Source organism: Colossoma macropomum, unplaced genomic scaffold (genome assembly GCF_904425465.1).
Source record: "Colossoma macropomum unplaced genomic scaffold, Colossoma_macropomum, whole genome shotgun sequence".
Lineage (NCBI taxonomy): Eukaryota > Metazoa > Chordata > Actinopteri > Characiformes > Serrasalmidae > Colossoma > Colossoma macropomum.
The window spans coordinates 11,441,735-11,461,528 of NW_023494808.1; the positions used below are offsets into that span (position 1 = coordinate 11,441,735).

Consider the following 19,794-nt stretch of genomic DNA (forward strand, 5'->3'; position numbering starts at 1 on the left):
ACCTGTCTTTGTTCAGACAATACAGGTCGGCTCTGATGTCCTGAAAGTGAAGGCAGTTGATGCTGATGTCACACCACAGTACAGCACAGTTTATTATTCCATACAGGTGAGCTGTATTTGAGTGTATATCTGACTTATGCTACTATGCTATATAGCCACATTAGCTGTCTGCAGTGTGCTGTGTTAGTGTAAATAAAATCTAAAGACCACATGCATGATGGGTTGTTCAATACCAGTTCACTAGGAGCTGGCAGGTAATGTCATGAATTTCCATGAAACAATTCAAGCAAAAACTGCTAGTTAATTTACAAAACTGTGCCAAATTTTACTCCACATTGTTTTTTAATTATGATTTTTTAAATGTTCAGTTTCTAAACCGCATCTTAAATAGAGCTAAATTGTTTACAGGCTGACTGAACTGAGTCAAAGTTTTAACTGGGTGTAAATACAATACTAAGAAAGAATATTCATTTAAATGTTTTATATTAATAAATACTCATAACAGGTTAAATATGCTCTAATTTTAATATGCTCCCAGTAGTTTTGTAGTGCTGAATTTTTACATTTTCAGATTTTAAACCACATCTTGGTGACACTTTGAGTGGTCCTTTTAGATGAAATAAACACTCAACTGGCTTTCAGTAACATCAACAACATGTCTATGATGAAGCAGCAGTGAATATATTCAGTAGATTACCAGGAGACTTTTAAATAACTGTGTGAATTCAATTTGTTTATAATCTGCTGAATTTAGTTGTTTTTCTTTTTATTTGGAGAGTCCAAGTTTGTATGTGTAGATGTTTAACCTGAGAGGAACTGAACATGTAACAGGTCTAATACAGACCATCATAACATCCTCAATAAGCTGTAATAGACATGCAGCTCACACCATTCTATAACTGGAGCTTTACTGGATTAAGTTTTGGTTAAGATTAGGGTTGTAATTAGGGCCAGGGTGAGGGTTAGGATTAGGTTTTGGGTTGGGGTTAAGGTTAGGGTTTGGATTAGGGCCAGGGTGAGGGTTAGGATTAGGTTTTGGGCTGAGGTTAGGGTTAGGATTAATCTATATGGGGTTAATCTATATAGGGTTGGGGCAAATCTATATGATTAACAAGTTAATACTTTTTTGTGTACATATCACACACTGTAACTCTGTATTGCTGCATATTTTACAGCACGGTACATCATTTACGGTACAGTAAACACTATTGGAGATTCTTTTGTGGGAATCAAAATCTGAACAGTTTGCAAAGGTCTGGGCAGCCCTGCTCAAATTACATTGGGTTGATATTCTAAGATTTCTCTACATAGAACACACTTAAATATGAGATTTTTTTCTGCAAATTTTAGTGCACAATTTTTATTTATTTGCTAAATGTAATTCTTAAATAGTTTTTGGCACAGTCCACTTTTTTTTTTCAATATGTTAAACTCAGTGAATAAACAGTAACTGTGTATTAAAATGTGCAGAAGTGTGTTCTCTGTTGAGGATGTGTCACTTAGAAAATCAAGAAAACATTCTGAAAACAAAACCATTTGACCAGTTGTGCCCAGGCGTTCGCAGAGGGCTGCTGGTGATCAGACTTTGTGCTGTGAACTTGTGAAGTGTTAATGTTTGTGGGACGTTTTGTGGTTAGTGTGAATGCATATCTGCTGTTTGTGGTTATTTGTGCGATTATTTGTTTTTGATGGTTATTTTAATACTGTGAAAACTGCCTTGTCACTAAATATTCCATCATATCCTATGAGAAAAGAAGTTTTCACAGTTTTTGTATGGAGGCACTCGAAGAAGCATTTACTTGCATTCTCTGTGGCACAGATCAAGCTGCTATGGACTTTCCAAACATTGAAAAGTTTTAAAATGACAGAAAAAGTTTGATTTTGTGCAGCCAAGCTGATTCTCAACTAATGACAATGCTATTGATACACTGCATTCTCTTAAGACAGCAGTGCTTGTGGTTAATGACACTACAATAACATGTAGCGTTCATACATGTTTTCTACTGTGAGCAGCTGAACACATTGCATGTATGAGGGTTTATTGTGTGATGGCAGTGCGGGAATCGAGTAGCCGCTCCCATCTCTGTGACTCCTACAGAGATTTCTTACCCCATGCAAGTTGTCATCACAGTTGTCCTGTGCCAAAATCACACCACCCCTCTTCCCAATGTAGGCAAGGCAAGGTTATTTTTATAGCACTTTTCATACACAGTGGCAAAATGCTTCACATAAACACAGAAAAATAAAAGCTTTAAATAATAAAGCTCGTGAAATCCTCAGATCTAGCACCTCGGAAAAAGGCATTGTGGCTGATCCTGTGGCTAACTCACACTGCTAGCCTTCATTTATTAGATTCACCTTACTGTTTCATTTCTGGCTGAAATTCTCAAACTTTTTTTCATTTATGTTTATGTTTATGTTCAGCCTCCAGTTCCAGCTGAGTTTGAGCTGAGGGGTGATGGGACCATCAGACTGCTGAGTCGCCTTAACTACAATATTGCCAACCAATACACTTTCACCGTGGAAGCTAAGGTAAACATTAACCCTCTAAACCAGTTACTTCCATTCAATAGAATATAAAACATCTGTGGTCAGCTTTGGTGCTGTAACACCAAGCTGGTCAGATGATTCAAGTGCACTGAAGTCTATGACACAATTTCAGATCATGTACATTTGAAGGTCTAAAGGTGTTTAAACATGAACCAGAGACGTAGCTACTAAGGGGACAATCACTGGTGTGGGGAGGGTCCTTCTTTACATACTTACACAATTTTACCCCATAACTCACAGAAAGATCAACTTTTTTAAAGCATATCTCACCAGTTTTCTTCCATCCACACAACACAGACAGTCCTAACACCTGTTTATCTCCCTCTTATTCATAATGCAGCCCATCCATGGCAAACAGTTTCAAACGGATCCCTCACAACCTGCAACATGGATTTATCACTTATGATATTTAATACATCTTAAACAGACATTTTGGAAACATTTAGACAAATGTTACATGCTAATGGGTGGAGTGAGAGCATTAACTGGATTGAAACATAACAATAGCAAATAAACAACCAAATTATGTTGTTATTTTTAATCCATTGATCATTTTTGTATTTTTATCCAATTATTCATTTTATACCATTTTTTTGTTTTGCAATGATGTGGTCCAAAACTGGAAATACTTTATGAAGCTGTCCACTGTTACTGACTCTATTGTTTCTCTATTGCCTCTAGAGATATCTTTTTGAGATATATTTCACTGTAAGAATTATATATATATATAGTTTTTGACATTATTTGAAAATACCTGTTACCCTTTACATTGTATATCAATTTCATAATGAATGGACCAAAAGAAATGACCCAAATTCTGGTTCCGTTGACTTTCATTAAAAGTAAAGTAGATTTTTTATACATATATACATACATGTTTTGACCAAGGGTGGAAAAGCAATACAAAGTACAGGTTTGGTAACATTTTAGAAGACTTGCTCTTCACTCAAGTACTAAATACTTAAATATTTAAATACTTGTATTGAAGTATTAAATACATAGTATTAAGTACTTGTAATTTATTCAATTATATTTCCAAGAGAAAAAGAAAAATTAAAAAAAAAAAATGTACTCCTTACACTTTCCTTAGGTCTTCAAAGCATTTGTTACAAATCTAAAAAGCCTGGAGATTTCTCTCATTACCTCTCTAATCAGCTCCTGTGCATCAATTTATTGTTCTTTTATTAAACCTTTCAAGAAAATTCATACGAAATCCATGTAAATTGGAGCTGCCCACAACTATGCTAATTTGCCTTTGTGCAAAATGTAATGCCTACTGGTCACCGCACCCCAGATCACCAAACAAAAAAACATATTTATTTGTTAAACCATTTACTTTTAACTTGTATATACTCAAGTATATAAGCAAGCTTTCGTGTGCATATCATGTCTTTGCACCTTGTTTTTGACTATTTGCTTTAGTTATCTAATTAAAGAAACTTAACTTCACTAAAAATTCCCATCTGTCAGCTAATTTTGACTGTTGTTTTAGAGAACATATTGTTCAGCCATCTTCTCCTTTCTGTTATCTGCAGGATATTGATGACCAGAAGGACACAGCGACCATCACCATCAAAGTGGAAGACTTTGACAACCTGAACCCTTATTTTGATCACGGTCTTTATCAGGCATCCTTTCCAGAGAACCAGGTATTCTGCTACTGATGACCATGTGACTCAGTGTTTCCCTAATGTCCACTAATAACACTTTGTGAAGGTTTATGTACCAAAACCAGTCATAATTCACTTTTTCCAGGACAATTTTCTGACCACTATTTATACCTTAGAATGAAACAGGTTGTTACTCTGCCTACAAGGCTGATACAGTCATATGCAAAAATTTGAGCACCCCTGGTCAAATGACACAGTGAAAGTAAGTTAACACATCCTCTACAGGGAACACAGTTCTGCATATTTTAATGCATAATTACTGTTTATTTGCTGAATTTAACATTAATCAAACATGAAATGAGGACTGTGCAAAAGTTACGGCACATTTGTCATGTTTTGTTTCTTTCCAGTATGTTAAACTCAGCGAATAAATAGAAATTGTCCACTAAAAATGCAGTGCAATGCCATATTTAAGTTTGCTCTCTGTAGACTTGGATTATTTTCACTAAGAAAATCAACAAAACATAATTTGATTGTGGTGTTCAAACATCTGCATATGACTGTATATGTAAATGATCTCTGTCCTGGTTGAATTCCTTGCACCTCATTCAAAAAGCAGTGTGGGCTAAAACACTCCTTGTAACTTCAGCATGAATGGGTGGGGCTAAACTGCTGGAGGATAAAAAGGTTTATACATATAAATGTGTTTTGTTTTTTTTTTATATTACAACAAACAGAAAGCAAATCAGGCTGTTTTTTCATCCTAATTTTTAACATGGGGACAGTAGATCAAACTTTTATTAAAAAAAACTGACGAAAATTCAGCTTTCCATGATTTGGGCTCTTAAAAAAACTTTTCAAAAGTTTTTAAAAGCTTCTGAACTTCGCTTTCAGGAGGGACAAATCTCAGCAGTTGCTCCAAATGCAATAAAAGCTCAAGATGGAGATACGGGAATCAACGAGCCTGTAGTTTACAGCATAACTGCGGGTACGGTATCTTATCAGGTTCTTCCTCCTTCTGATTTAGGATCTACTGCATGTCCATGACTCACAAATCATTTGCCCATAAAACAATTTCCTAACTGCGAATCCTGATTTAGTACACGTATTGTAAACTATTATCCAGTCCAGCTGACATCCAGGCTGAGTTTCTCTTTACTGAGTTTTGGTTTAATTGGTTTGGTTTGTGTGCATTCTTTTCAAGTTGACCCCAATGAGGTCCTAAGCAACTTCAACATCGACCCAAACAGTGGGGTCATTTCAGTGACAACGGCACTGGACAGAGAAGAAATAGAAACGATCACCATTCAAATACAGGTACAGTTTTACAGCTTTTACCATCTAGAGTAGTGATCACCAGCCCTGTCCCCTGTCCATCTCTAATATCTCTCCGTATGAGACTGTTTTATGAATATTATAAGATTATTCACCTTCTATTTTAGAGAAACTGTCTTTTTCTATTTGCAGAAAACTTTGTTTGTTTCAGGATATAATACAGATCACTTTTCTGATTTTAAGCAATAATACTTGAAATAAGCAAATTTATCTGCCAATAGAAGAAAAACCTCTGAATAACATGACTTAAAGTTGCAGAGCATAAGATTTAGTGGCATCAACTGAATACCTCACCCTCACCTCTCCCTTTCCAAGCGTGAAGCGGAATCTACAGTGGCTGTCAGGTTTTTGCTTCTTTGTTGACGAGGATTCACCCTTGTTTGCTTTTTCTTTTGCTAAATAATAAGTATTTTTTCTATTTGTCACCATTTGGGTTCTCAAACCTCTCAGAACAAAACATGGTCAGCTAGCATTGTATACTACATTCCATTTCTGCTAATAGACCCCCCTAAATCTTACACACAGCACCTTTAAACACAAGTAAATGTGTGTTTAAATCTCAAAGTAAGAAATGTTTTTTGACTAGTTTTAAAAGGTTCATATCCCACAGTTTTCTCTCTTTTTATTCCTCACCTGGTGTCCACTCATGTCATTTGTGGGGTTTTTATCATGTATCAAAAATTGTCCTAATTCATTTTTTATCGTTTTTATTTCTGTGCCTTTAAGACTGATACATGTAATTACATTACCTCTGTTTTGATTGGCTGCCCTGTAATTTGCTTCCTTTAAAAATCAGTCTGAGCAGAAATGCTCCTTATAACATCATCATGATTGGGTGAACAAGCAAATTCTAAAAGCAAATGTGACACACACACACACACACACACACACATATGTGTATATATCTCACATTGTAGCACATGTTTGTGTTTTTAGGCAGCTCAGCAGGATGACAGCACAAAGACTGGCAATGCTGTTGTGTTTCTGGCTGTTGAAGATGAGAATGACAACCCACCAGAGTTTGACCAGAGCGAGTACACTGCAGTTATTCCGGAAAATTCCCCAAATAATATGGTTGTACTTCAGGCCAAAGTCACAGACCTGGATCAGGTATCTTCTCGAGAAACACATTCAAATTCCCAAATTCTCCAGAAGCTGTGTTTGGGGTTTGTGAATATAGTAAGACGTTGTGAACATCCAAGAATATTTTGATTGAATAATCTTACAGAATATTAAATCTGCATGTAAAAACACATTCATCTCACCACCAGGGAGGTTTCGTAGGAACGCTGCATGTTATTCCAGATACGGTTCCATTCTCCATTAGCCCGGATGGATCCATCAGGGTGAAGTCATCTGCTGAACTAGACAGAGAGACCACCAGCAGCTTCACCTTTCAGGTAAGAGCACTTCATGACATTTATATACACTATTGCTAATGTTGTTCAGGTGAAAAAACAAATATTTAGAGCATAGATTAATAGATTCTGTATTATTTTATGAGATAAAATCAATAGTAGTAGTAGTAGTATAAATATTTAGATGGGTGACAAATTAAAGGAAAAACTAAAACAAAGCGTCTTAGCAAGGTGTTGGGCCACCACAAACCATCAGATCAGCTTCTGCAACTCTCAGTTTCTGGAGTCTCTGGAGATGTACTGCAGAGATGGAGCACCATTCTTCCACAAGATATTCCCTCAGTTGGTTCTTTGAAGATGGTGGTGGAGATCATGGTCCACAATCTCCCCGAAGTGTTTAACTGGGTTGAAATCTTTTTGACATTTTCATATTCCAGACCATTCATTAACCATCCATGGCCTGTTAATGGGGACACTGAAGGATGACTCATTTGACCAGATCACTTTTTTCCACATCTCTGTCAATAAGTGGTAACACCACTGGACTCTCAAATGGTCTTCGTCACTGTAATGGAGGGGTTTATGCACTGCAGCCCCCCTAAAACATCCCTTCCTGTGTAGATGTGGATTGCTGTTTTTGCTTAGGGCTGGCAGCAGAATGGCCTGGGTTGGATTCCCTGGCTGGGCGACCAGGGTTCTCCCTGTGCCTATGCGGGTTTCCTTTCTAAGACATGCAGTAAGGCTAATTGGACATACTAAATCCAGGGTGTTTCCCGCCTTCTGCCTAATGACTGCTGGGATAGGCTCTAGCACCCCCTTGACCCAGGAGGATAAGCAGCTTAGATAGTGTGTGTTCTCAGTCACTTAAAGAAGAGTTTCTCTTCAGTTCTTTCTTACATATCACACTGATGCACAAGCATGACCATCATTGAACATATGCTTTCAAACACAATTTCCAGCCTTATTTACTAATGTCTTTTCATCTAAATGAAGATGTTACTTAGTCACTAGTCAGTTGAGCAGCCTTTGTTATTGAAGCTCCTGCCATCTAGGCCCTCAATGATGAACACATTTTAAAAGCCATTTACATTATTTGCTTAATTGTATCATGTAGTACACTTGTCTGGAGGCATCTGCTCTCGTTATGTTCCTCCACACACTTATTCAGGTTTTTCTGTTGATTTTGTCACCCATCTGTAGTTATAGTCTGTAGTTGTATGGGTCATTCTACATATTAAATATATACTAAATATGTAATTTAATCCATTTGTATTCTATTTTTGCACAATTACCTCAGAATAAAGTCGGTCATACCAGTGACCTTAACTAAAAGCTTCATATGAAATCATGAGCTAAATGAGAAAATCTCTGATAACTGAAAGACACAGTGGACTCACCATGAGCTTTTCTTCATAGATCTTCAGAAAACAGGTAAAAGGAAGTCAAGTGATGTCATCAGTGTGATTTTTATTTCAAAATAAGAGTTTTTTTGTTACGCAGTAACACCAGTGACACGACTCCTGGGGACAACAACTTTCATTATTTTATAATATTTATTTGGCGTTTGTTTTCTTTATGTCATTTGAATCATATATTTCATAGTCATGTATAGATTATTACAGTTAAAATTGTAGAAAAACGTTTTTAATATGGCACCTTACACATGACTGTGCGGACAAGCACTTCTGTGGTGCGTGGAATTATATTTTATTATATATAATTGATTTAAAAAACAATATTGCTAAATTGAGGCTCAAGAAGGTGAAATTGTTAAAATAACATTGTTTTATTTTAAAATATAAACAAATTAACCCTAACATGTTTTTCAAGTGTAATATATCTGTAAACGCTAGGGACATAAAAATGGACATTTCTGTAGAATGACCCATATTCATCGTCATAATTTACATTATTTACCATATTATATTAATGAAATGCAAAATGTTCTTATATAACATTAGTATTATACTGAAAGTCAGTACCACACCTTTGACAATGTAGTGAATCCTGATCTACTAAAAATCCTGTCATTTCTTTTTAAAAACATGAAGATTGAGGCCAAAGACAGCCCTGCTTCCAACTTCAGTGCACTGGCCACTGTGAACGTCACCCTCTCTGATGAGAACGACAACACCCCAGTGTTTGGAAAATCCAAGTATGAGGGCAAAGTTTTCATCAACCAGACTGTTGGAATGTTGGTTGCCGAGGTGACGTTCTCATTGTTATTTGATTGTTTCTCAGCAGAAGCACCATCCAGCTTATCTCAAACATGTTTATGACCTACGTGACGATAATCGCTGCTGTGCTGTAATATCATTATACAACATACATATTTTTAGCTACCTAATTACAACCACATAAACCATAAAAGTTTTATTTCCTGTGAAGAGAAAGCAGAATAAGCACCATAATTGTCATGTGTATCCTTGTATGACGTACAGGTAGAGGCCACAGACCTAGATGAAGGACCAAATGGGCAAGTCAGTTACTTCATTGACTTTGGCAATGACGAGGGCTATTTTGCCATTGATGAAAACACAGGCGAGATAGAATTAATCCAAGCCATCAATCTTCCGGATAACGAAATCCTTCAGTTTCCACTCTATGTTAGAGCAAAAGATGGTAAGTTACTTATCTTTCACAACCTGTTCTTCTGTGACTTGAGGATGACAAAGGAACTTGGAGGCTGAGAATTTTCAACGTTTGCAATTCCCTTCCACTCCTCTAGGGGGCACTGTGAGCAGATCTTCCTCTGTGCTTGTGGACATTAAAGCACCTGGAGAATCTAGTCCCCAGTTCTTTGAGAAAGTCTATCAGGGAAAAGTAGAGGAGGAGCAAGAGGCAGGCGCAGAAATTGTCAAGGTGAAATTCTTGAAGTGCGACATTATTGTTAGCCTCCATTCCGCAGGGATGGGGGGACATGACCGGTTCAGGACCAGCTGTGTTTATGAGAGTTTACCATCGTGTTTACCATCATATGTTTATTACACAGTAATAGAAGTCATTTCCAGTTCCAGTCCTGGACGGTCCCTGTACTGCAGACTTTGCCCTATTGCAACAATCCTGATTGAACTCATCAGCTAATTACCTGGCTTTGAGATCAGAGTCAGGAAGCACAGGTTCAAGAAAAACACACAAATATGACCTGCAGGGGACCACCAGGGCCAGGAACGCTGTTTTGGAGGATGCAGCATTCTAGAATTGTTGTTATTATATATTAACTACTCATATTTGATTGGTTATACAAGGACTTTACAAGGATCTACCCTATTCAAACTGTTCTAGAATGTTCTCCCCCATTAACACTGGTTTAGAATTATCTCACCTATTCCCACTGTTCCTGAATGTTCCCTCATTCATGCTGTTCAAGAACAATTTCTCTTATTCCCACTGTCCTAGTGGGATCTACCACTATCACATTGTTCTAGAATGTTCTCTGTCATTCAAGCTGTTCTAGAATGATTTCTACTATTCCACTTACACTTATGGCATTTGGTAGCTGCCCTTATCTAGAGCAACTTACAGTTTTGATCACTTTTTACAGAAAAAGGCGAAGGTAGTGTTAGGAGTCTAGCCCAAGGACCCTTATTGGTATAGTGTAGGGTGCTTTCACAAGCACTGTGGAGGGCAGAGGTGTTACCCACTACTCTATACCAATAACTTATTCCACCTGTTCCACACTTTTCAAGAACTTTCTCGCCTTAATTTATGCTGTTCAACAGTCATCTCCCTTATTCCCACTGTTCAAAAATGATCTCCCCCATTCCTACTGTTCTAGAATGATCTCCCCTATACCCACTGCTCTAGGATATCCCCTATTCTCACAGTTCTAGAATGATCTCCCCTATACCCGTTGTTCTAGAATGATCTCCCTATTCTCACATTTCAAGCATGACTTCCTCCATTCCCGCTGTTCTAGAGTTATCTACCCCATGTACACTATTCTAGAACAATCTTCCCTTCCACACTGTTCTACAAAGTTCTCTCTCATTCACATTGTTCAAGAATGATCTTCCTTATTCCCACTGTTCCAAAACGATCTCCCCGTTCACCCGGCTCTAGAATGATTTCCCCTGTTCACACTGTTCTAGAATGACCTTTCCGATTTCCTGTGTTCTAGAATGATCTCCCTTATTCCCCTCTTCCCACTGGTCTAAATCCTTCTCCCCTTTCAGCCTATTCTGGAACTCCTTGTTCTGGAATGGTCTCCCCTATTCCCACTGTTCTCAAAAGTTCAAAAGAGTAAAGATGTACATTATGTTCTCCAGGTGAATTTTTTCTCCCTGGATCCTTTGGTTCCTGTCACCTTAACAGTTGAGACAGAGGCAGACAAGTTCTCCATAGACCAGCCAAGCAGAACGCTCATAACAAAAGCCAAACTGGACTACGAAACCCAGAAGAACTACACAGTCCAACTGTCCATCACAGATGGCACCAACCGGAGCACAGCCTTAGTCCATGTGGAGGTGCTAGACATCAATGACAACAGTCCTGAGTTTGCCCCCATCCCAAGTTCTATTGAAATACCAGAGGACGCAGAAATTGGAGACAACGTAACTTCTATATTGGCAACAGATGCAGATGCAGGTTTAAATGCGGAGGTACGCTACAGTCTGGAGGGTTCTGCTGGGATGTTTAGTGTCAACCCAGACACGGGCTTGATCACGGTTGCAGCAGCGCTGGACAGAGAGACCCAGAGCAAGTATAATTTCAGGGTGGTCGCCCAAGACCAAGGCCGACCTGTTCTCTCTGCAGAGGCTTCCCTGGTTATCACAATAACTGATGTCAATGATAATGCCCCCATCTTTTCCAAACAACAGTACGAGACCATCGTCTGGGAGAACGCCACCATAGGAACAGATGTGATTGGCGTCAACGCAACCGACAAAGACGAGGGTCTCAATGCCGTTGTGTCGTATCACATCTCCAAGCAGGAACCTCCTTCTCCACCCGCAGCCTTTACAATAGACACCGCAACTGGGTCTATAAGCCTGGCTGAGAAGCTGGACTACAGCCAGGCTAAGAGATATATGCTGGAGGTGGAAGGAAGGGATGGCGGGAGTCCATCTCTCACAGGCAGCGCTGTGGTGATCGTTTGGGTGCAGGACGTGAACGATAAAGCTCCAGAGTTTAGCCAGGATCTGTATGATGTGGCTGTCTATGAGAACATAGCACCTGGATCTGCTCTGGTGTCTCTGGAGGTAACAGATGAGGATGAGGTGAGAATCATTATCCATTCTTTGTGTTATTTGTCATGTGGTGTAATATTCATCCCTCAGCCTTAACAATTTGTAGAATCCAAGATGTTGTGCTTTTATCGATCAGTGTTTTCTCACTGCAATACCCAGCATGCATAAACACATCATACCAACATTGGGACTGAGCCCAAACACCCCTCTCGCCAAATAATGTTATCTTGGACCTTTCACCTTTACGATACATTATCAGAAGGCGGTTTTTACCTAGTGTTTAAACTGAAGAGTCTTGCTCAATAGACTATTGCACCACCACTCCTAGGCCTGTTTACAACAGATGTAGCTATGGTTAAAATGGTAAAAATGTAATGTTTGATGAAGTGCTAACAATTCATTATACCTAGAACAGAACTATGATACAGGGCAGAATCTTATTCCACAAGCTTTCATTCACTGTTCTAGCACTGTTTGGTATTTTGGTCACTTTAATGAACATCGCTTTGATCCTAATCTCTTAAGGGTGGATTCTCCAACGGCCACTTTCTACTCACAAGTGATATATTCAGTATTAACGGTCAAGGTGTCGTCCACCTGCAGAGTCATGCTAGCCTTGACAGAGAGACAAGAGACAACTACATTATACAGGTGAAGTTCATCATCACTTAACACTGTCATCACTACAGGGTGGGATAGCTTCAGGCTCAGGTGTTGAGTCGAACTGAATAACTCTGGCTACTAACCCATGTCTGATTTTTGTGTTTAATCAATTATATCAAAAGATTTAAAGTAAATTCATCTGCCGTTCCTGTAGCTGCTGTAACTGGAGTTCGACTCTAGCGAGGAATTTAAAAATGTACTGTGTACCAGAGGTGGGAATTACTGCAGACATAATGATGTGATATTATCATGATACTTGAGCCACAATGAGGAAATCCTTAAATTAACATATTTAGCAGATGCTGTTATTGGTAAAGTAACCAAACATTTAAAACAGGCCTTCTCCATGTATATGTAACATTTGCTGTTATCCAGAGCAACGTACAATGGGAGGTGAATGTAATGCTCGTTAGGACTCTTTATGACTCTTATTAGTATATAATAGTGGAGTTTTTGATTTTTGCCTGAATAGGGATCAAGTCCTGTTCTCCAGCAGGTAAACTGAGCATTTAATCCACTACACTATCCAACCATTCTTAATGTGGATTAAGACAGTAGTGCATTTCGGTAATCTATTAAAGAAAAGTAGTGGTTCAATACCATTTTAGCCTCAAAGTATTGCAGTATACTGTGCCACCCCTGCCCTGTACTATAAGTCACTTTGGATAAAAGTATCTGTCTCTGGTTTCCTTCAAACTTGTCAATAATTGTAATGCATTTCATTGTATTTTGAACTGAAAACCTGTTTACCCTAAACACAGTGACTGGCTACTATTATAAGTGAGTTCTAAGACAACAGATTTCCTGTTGTTTTACAAAGTATAGGGAAATGTTTCTAAACAACTACCCATGGTAAGCAATCATATACTACAGATGTAGCAGAAAGAGATTAGAATAAAATATTCCTTTGTTCCCTCCACAGGTGGTGGCTATAGATCAGCCTGTCGATGGCTTGAGCTCAACTGCCCAGATCAACATAACAGTTTTGGATGTCAATGACAACAACCCACAATTCATAGACCTAGAAAACCCTCAGATGATTCCTGAGGACCAAACAGGGGAAGTGTATCATATCCAAGTTAGCGATGCAGACATTGAAGAGAATGGAATGGTTACCCTCACCACCTACTCCTACAATGAACTCTTCACCATCTCCATGGTGAGGTGCCACAACACCTTCAAAACAATCCCATAGGCCTATGTAGCGTTACAGCCTAACACATCTTGGTTTTTGCTTGGCTTTCGGTTTTTAAAATATTCGAACAACATAAATCATCAGCAGCCTACATGTCTTTGCTACAAATAAAAACTCTTCTACAAATAAAAACTTCAGCTTTGTTTGCTTCTGAACAGTTCTTTCCAAAAGTGACGTGAGTGGAAATGTTACTTATTATATAAGTGGAGTGAATTGTAAAACACAGTCTCTAGAAAAGTCTACTAAAATGTTGCAAACACAGTTCATTCAATACAATTCCACGTTGTTTAAAGCAAACAAGCTTTTTAACCTAAATAAAAATAGAGGTCTGTTTTTTCAGTCCCGCTCCCACAAGATTTCAGCCTGCTCCCGCCCGCTCCCACAGAAAATCGGATTTATTTGTCCCGCCCCCGCCCGCAACCGAAACATTTTGTCCTGCTCCCACGTGGTTCTGTCAAGGAGAACTGACATCCAGTATTTGACATAGTCTGTTTACAAACACATTATTCTCTGCTGAAATAACACGGCAGTCATGATCATCAGGCTCACTGTGAGTAACTTCACCAAACGCCATTTATTACCAGTAAACACAAAGCAGGAATTAAACCACAGAGCGGTAATTTTTGGTGTTTTGCTGGGCAGCTGCGGCTGTCAGACTCTATAAGCTACAAGAATTTATCTGTTGTTCATGTGATCGGTTGCTTTGCAACTCTTTAGAACGAGTTCATTCATTTGAATTGTTTTACTGTTATCATTTTATATTATTTATATATATGCTTTAGGGATCGTTCCACTTTGTTTAGGCCATTTATTAATTTGTCGGATTTCTCTGTATGCGTGCTTCCTCCTGCTCCTGCCTGCATTTGCCTGGTTACTAATCCGTTCCTATGCACGGCACTGAAAATCACTCCCACGCAACAAGATACTGTGGTGGGTCCTGAGGGAACCCCGCGGAGTGCATAAAAATATATGCAGAAAAAAATGTGATTGATGAAGAGAGACTGTGTCAAACACAGGCAAATTTATTTCTGACCGCAGTGAACAGCAAATATCAGCGTGCTAAAAATTTTTTTTTTATTTTTTATAGTACACTTTGATATTGTATTTTTTTGATTCATCATAAAATCATCAAAGTTAAGAAATGAACAGTTCTGAATTTATGTGAGGATAAGAATTGCTCTCATTGTTTACTTTTGGAGGCTTAGTTGTAACAGCATGTTAAACTAACCCCCTCACGGGGAGGCTGTACTTCAGCCTGGCTCTTACAGGCTTCAAACGGTGCTGTATGACAGCCACCACAGGAGTAAACTGTGTGACTTATACACACAACTTAGTAATCAAAAAACTCACTATGAAAACATTTACTGCACTTTTTAGTGGTTATATTCTGACTCTTGTGAAAAGGTTGTGTTTGGCACATTTAAAAATCTGTTACATCTTACCATGTGCACCCCTGAATCAGCAGACTCTTTTTTCAATGCTTCTGAAGTGATATGAACCTTCTTTAATATGTATTTCAGGAAGGGACTCTGACTGTGACTGGGAATCTAGATCGGGAAACACAAGATGTTTATGAGCTGGTCATCGTGGCCACTGATCACGGAGAACCACCAAGAAATGTAAACACTTTACCTTTTGGGTTCTTATACAAGTGTAACATGTTCATTTACTCATTACAGATCTGTGTTCTTTTATCTCAAGAACTTAAAAAAATGCTGTGTGGCTAGCATGTGGCTAAAATTAAATTAAAGTTAATACACCAAGGCTGTATCGACAGTGACCAGTACTGTAGATCATGTTTTTATACACTTATAGCAGCTTTCATTCACCCTCAGCAACATCAGCCGTGACAGTGTTTTGGAATTAAGTGTTCCTGTAAAGTGAATGATGTTCTCTCTCTAGAACGTTACCACGGTGACAATTATCGTAACGGATGTGAACGACAACGATCCAATCTTTACAGAGGAATTGTACTCAGCACGTGTTTTGGCTAAGGATGTCAAAAAAGGAGATGTTGTGTTGACCGTGTCTGCGACAGATCTGGACGCTGGGAACAACTCTCTCATCTCATACAGGTCAGCTACGAACTTTTACGAACTTCAAGCATTTCTAGTTAACTGGTTCATTTCATCCCTATAAACAACTAACTGCTTAACATGAGGTCTGTCAGAATGATTCTTTGTCAGTCAGGCCTCGACAGTATCTAAAAGGAATTAGCATATAACTGCAAACGTGCATTCATGAGCTCCTGCTGGTGTGGGTTCATGGCTGCTTCTTCTCTTTAAATGACACACAAAAGTGACTTGTGTGCTAATGTCTCCCCCTTGTGGAAAAATGTAGACTGCTAAACATGCATGAGTGAGTATGTTCCTAAGCCATGTCCAAATACTTTACTTAAAGCTAAGGAATTTACTGCTGTCATAGTGAATGTATTGTAGAATTGCAGATATAGATTTTCGTGGGAAACCATGAAGTAATATAACTTCATAATTTTACAACTTGATCTGAATTATTGAAACACTGAAAGCTGTATGGAAAATGCTGAAAATTGGAATGTTGTACTTTGGGAACCCCCCAGCCTGTAATATGTAGTGCCTGTAATAATATATGTACATATTATTTAATATTTAACAAGTTACTTAAAAATAAATTAGTCCTTCTCTATCAATTCTCTTTCCCAACACAGCAACAATCACCTTTGAAGCATCATCATTGGCTTACTTGTCAATTATCCCCGGACATGACCCAATGATATCATTACATCACCCAATCGCCGAGGCCTATTGCCAGTCTGTTATCTTATCTGCTATACACTAAGCTGGTGTGGCTGTAGGTTTTTAGTCCACCTCATATAACTAATCAACTGTTACAAGACTGAGACCAACTGATTACACCAGTGGAATGAAGTGTGTTTCTGCTTGATAGAGGTGACAGGGCTGAGAGCCTGCAGCTACACTGCCCCTTAGTGGATCAGACTGAACCTGTTTTATCTGGATGGCCCAGTGCAGAAGCTCTGTAGATGCTCTTGTTGTCTTTAACAATTATTCAACTAAATTAATAATTATTCAACTATAAATAAACAATTATTCAACTAAACCCCACCTCCGTGGTAATGGAAAAAAAACCCACCTCAATGATCTTGTGAACTTTTGCCATCCAACATTTTACAAAGAAACAAGATTGGTACTGTAATAGTGGCAGAGCTTAAATACAAGCAGAATTCTACTGAATAAAAATGAACAAAAAATTAGATATATATTTTCTAGTTCCCAGAAATCACCAGGCCTTCTCTGAAAGCCTAGACGGCTCTGAGAGATCCCCTCTGCTATTACATGCTTTCTAACCCAATAGACATACCTACATGTACATTAAATGTAAGACGTTTGTTTATCCAGATTTGGTTAGAATATAAATGGAAGGATAGGTGTGGGTTAGGTTATGGAAGGATAGGTTTGTCTAACTCAAAATTGAGTGTTATGTTTAGCAAAAAAAACTAAGATGTGTTTATTTGTTTCATTTTCTTTTCTTGCTAGCAAAAACTCTGCTATCCCCACATCCATCCTTCCATTTAAGTATCTTCCATCTGTAATTTTTTGTTCATTTTCATTCGGTAGAATTATGCTTGTATTTAAGCTCCCCAGCTATTACAGCACTACTCCTGTTTCTTTGTAAAATGTTGGATGGCAGACGTTCACAAAATCGTTGAGGTGGGTTTTTTCGTTATCACTGAGGTGGGGTTTGGCCACATGTTTTGACCGAGTTTTGACATTGATGGCCCAAATCGAAGGTCTAGTTCTAATAGTCTTCCATTTATATTCTAACCAAGTCTAATGTCTTTTGGGTTTCGGGTTGAGGTTAAAAGTAGAATTGGAGTGAGTATTAGCTTTAGGGAAGAAAAATCAATTTTATCAGTGTGATCTGAAAAAAAACATAATAATAAATAAATAAATGAGCCCAAGAGTAGAACCTTTTAACAGGACATACAGTGGAACCCTGACAGATACTGTGACAAAGATAATGTTCTGAAAGAATGTACCTGGTTAAGAGAGTGAGTGTGAGAGTGAGTGTGAGAGTGAGAGTGAGAGAGAGAGAGAGAGAGAGAGAGAAAGAGAAAGAGAAAGAGAGAGAGAGAGAGAGAGAGAGAGAGAGAGAGAGAGAGAGAGAGAGAGAGAGAGAGAGAGAGAGAGAGAGTGAGTGAGTGAGTGAGTGATAGATAATATTTTCTGCCTCCAGGTTCTCTTCAGAGCCTGCCCTGCTGGATCTTCATCCTGACACAGGAGTCATCACCTGGACTCGTGACCTTACTGATCTCACCGAAGACATGGAGTTAGAGCTCACTGTTATAGCAGAGGATCATGGAATTCCTCCGAGAAATAGTACAGGTGCGTATAAAACACACCACACACAATTACCCTCACAACGTTGTGGTGTTGTTGCAGTAACACACTCACTCATGCTGTCGAGTGGCACTGCTGCGCTGATTTGCAATCTTATTGCATAAGAAATTTTCTGAGGGATGTTGAGTGACCCCACCAGATGCTCACACTCGTTTTTTCTTCCTTCTTAGCAAAGGTCCTGATCGAGATTAGAGCAGCTTCTCTGACGGATGACTTGGCTTTTGAGAACTCCACTTACCACTTCTCAGTGAAGGAGAACGAACCGGTGGAAACAGAAGTGGGCGTGGTGAAAGCAATAACGGGAAGTCAGCTGGTCCAGGTCACTTACAAACTGACCTCGCACTCAGACCTGTTCTCCGTGGACGAGAGTGGTACTATCAGGACTCTTCAGTCCCTGGATAAAGAGGAACAGGAGTGGTACTTCATTAAAGTGGAAGCTACTGACAGCAGGACCCCTCCCAGCACTGCTGTGACCACGGTATTAGCCCATACCTACAAACATAAACACTCCTAAACAGACATTTCATACTGGTGTTCATCTACAGCAAGAACGCATGTAGTCCTCCCTCACCTTTCTCTCTTCCCTCCTCAGGTGGTACTTCAGGTAGAAGATGTAAACGAGCCCCCGGTCTTCGACAGTGAAAAGTATGAGGCAGAAGTCTTCAGCATTGCCCCATTCAGGTTTCCAGTAGTGACAGTGAAGGTAGTTCTGCCTGTACAGTACAACACACATTACATAACGTTTAAACACCACAAAAATACCGCTAGATTTGGGTTTAGACTTTTGGGTTGAGATTAAGGTTTGATATTTGTTAAATGTAAACAAAAGATGTGAGAATCGACCAAAGTGTCTGTTAAAATAGTATTGACTTTACTGGCAATTTAGGGTTGTGATTAATTACATCCAGCTTTTTTGCATAATTCATAATTGTTAAGATTCAGACTGGGTTGAAATGGTTCACTGTAGATAAACTTACAGACTCAGATTTCTTTACAGTGGTGCTGATAGAAACCAGAGGAAACAATGTCTCCAACACAAATATAGCCATTTTATTTACTATCCAAAACCACCAGTGAACCCACACGAGTCTTCTGAGTTTTATATGTAATGTTGATGATGCTAAAATGGAAATGAATCTGAACAGATACGTTTTCTTTGGGGACTATTTTGCCTTAAAAGGCCTTGCATGTACCTCTGCACTGTGAATGGCTTTTAAAAAATATGTTTAGGCCAAGACCTTCTCAAAATGTCCATAAAACAACGTCTTGGACATCAGGCCATGTATTCATCACCAACCTTATGCAACAGCTTTCTGTGTGGGAGCTTTTAGAGGCATTAAACTCTTCAAACATTCTGAACAGTTCTGACACTAGAATGGAGCATTTTACATCAAACCACTCTGAATGACCTCATTTACCACTTTATTTATGCCAAACCAGTACATAAAGTATGCTTAAGGCTCATTTTATTAAGTGAACTTAAGTAAAGTTGAAGTA

The 19,794-nt window shown here is 38.7% G+C and overlaps 1 protein-coding gene across 2 annotated transcripts in view; it reads left to right on the plus strand.

Moving 5' to 3' along the window:
• Positions 1-19,794, plus strand: part of LOC118798085 (protocadherin Fat 4-like) — a 33,441-nt gene that overhangs the window by 6,298 nt on the left and 7,349 nt on the right. For both annotated transcript variants that reach the window (XM_036557421.1, XM_036557420.1), the window contains 18 exons: positions 17-106; positions 2,425-2,532; positions 4,086-4,199; positions 5,055-5,148; positions 5,365-5,477; positions 6,432-6,605; positions 6,767-6,895; positions 8,905-9,060; positions 9,295-9,475; positions 9,582-9,715; positions 11,122-12,072; positions 12,568-12,693; positions 13,628-13,864; positions 15,421-15,519; positions 15,803-15,975; positions 18,134-18,282; positions 18,468-18,775; positions 18,890-19,000. In XM_036557421.1, the coding sequence (XP_036413314.1) occupies positions 17-106; positions 2,425-2,532; positions 4,086-4,199; positions 5,055-5,148; positions 5,365-5,477; positions 6,432-6,605; positions 6,767-6,895; positions 8,905-9,060; positions 9,295-9,475; positions 9,582-9,715; positions 11,122-12,072; positions 12,568-12,693; positions 13,628-13,864; positions 15,421-15,519; positions 15,803-15,975; positions 18,134-18,282; positions 18,468-18,775; positions 18,890-19,000 (3,447 nt within the window). The remainder of the gene's footprint in view (positions 1-16; positions 107-2,424; positions 2,533-4,085; positions 4,200-5,054; positions 5,149-5,364; positions 5,478-6,431; positions 6,606-6,766; positions 6,896-8,904; positions 9,061-9,294; positions 9,476-9,581; positions 9,716-11,121; positions 12,073-12,567; positions 12,694-13,627; positions 13,865-15,420; positions 15,520-15,802; positions 15,976-18,133; positions 18,283-18,467; positions 18,776-18,889; positions 19,001-19,794) is intronic.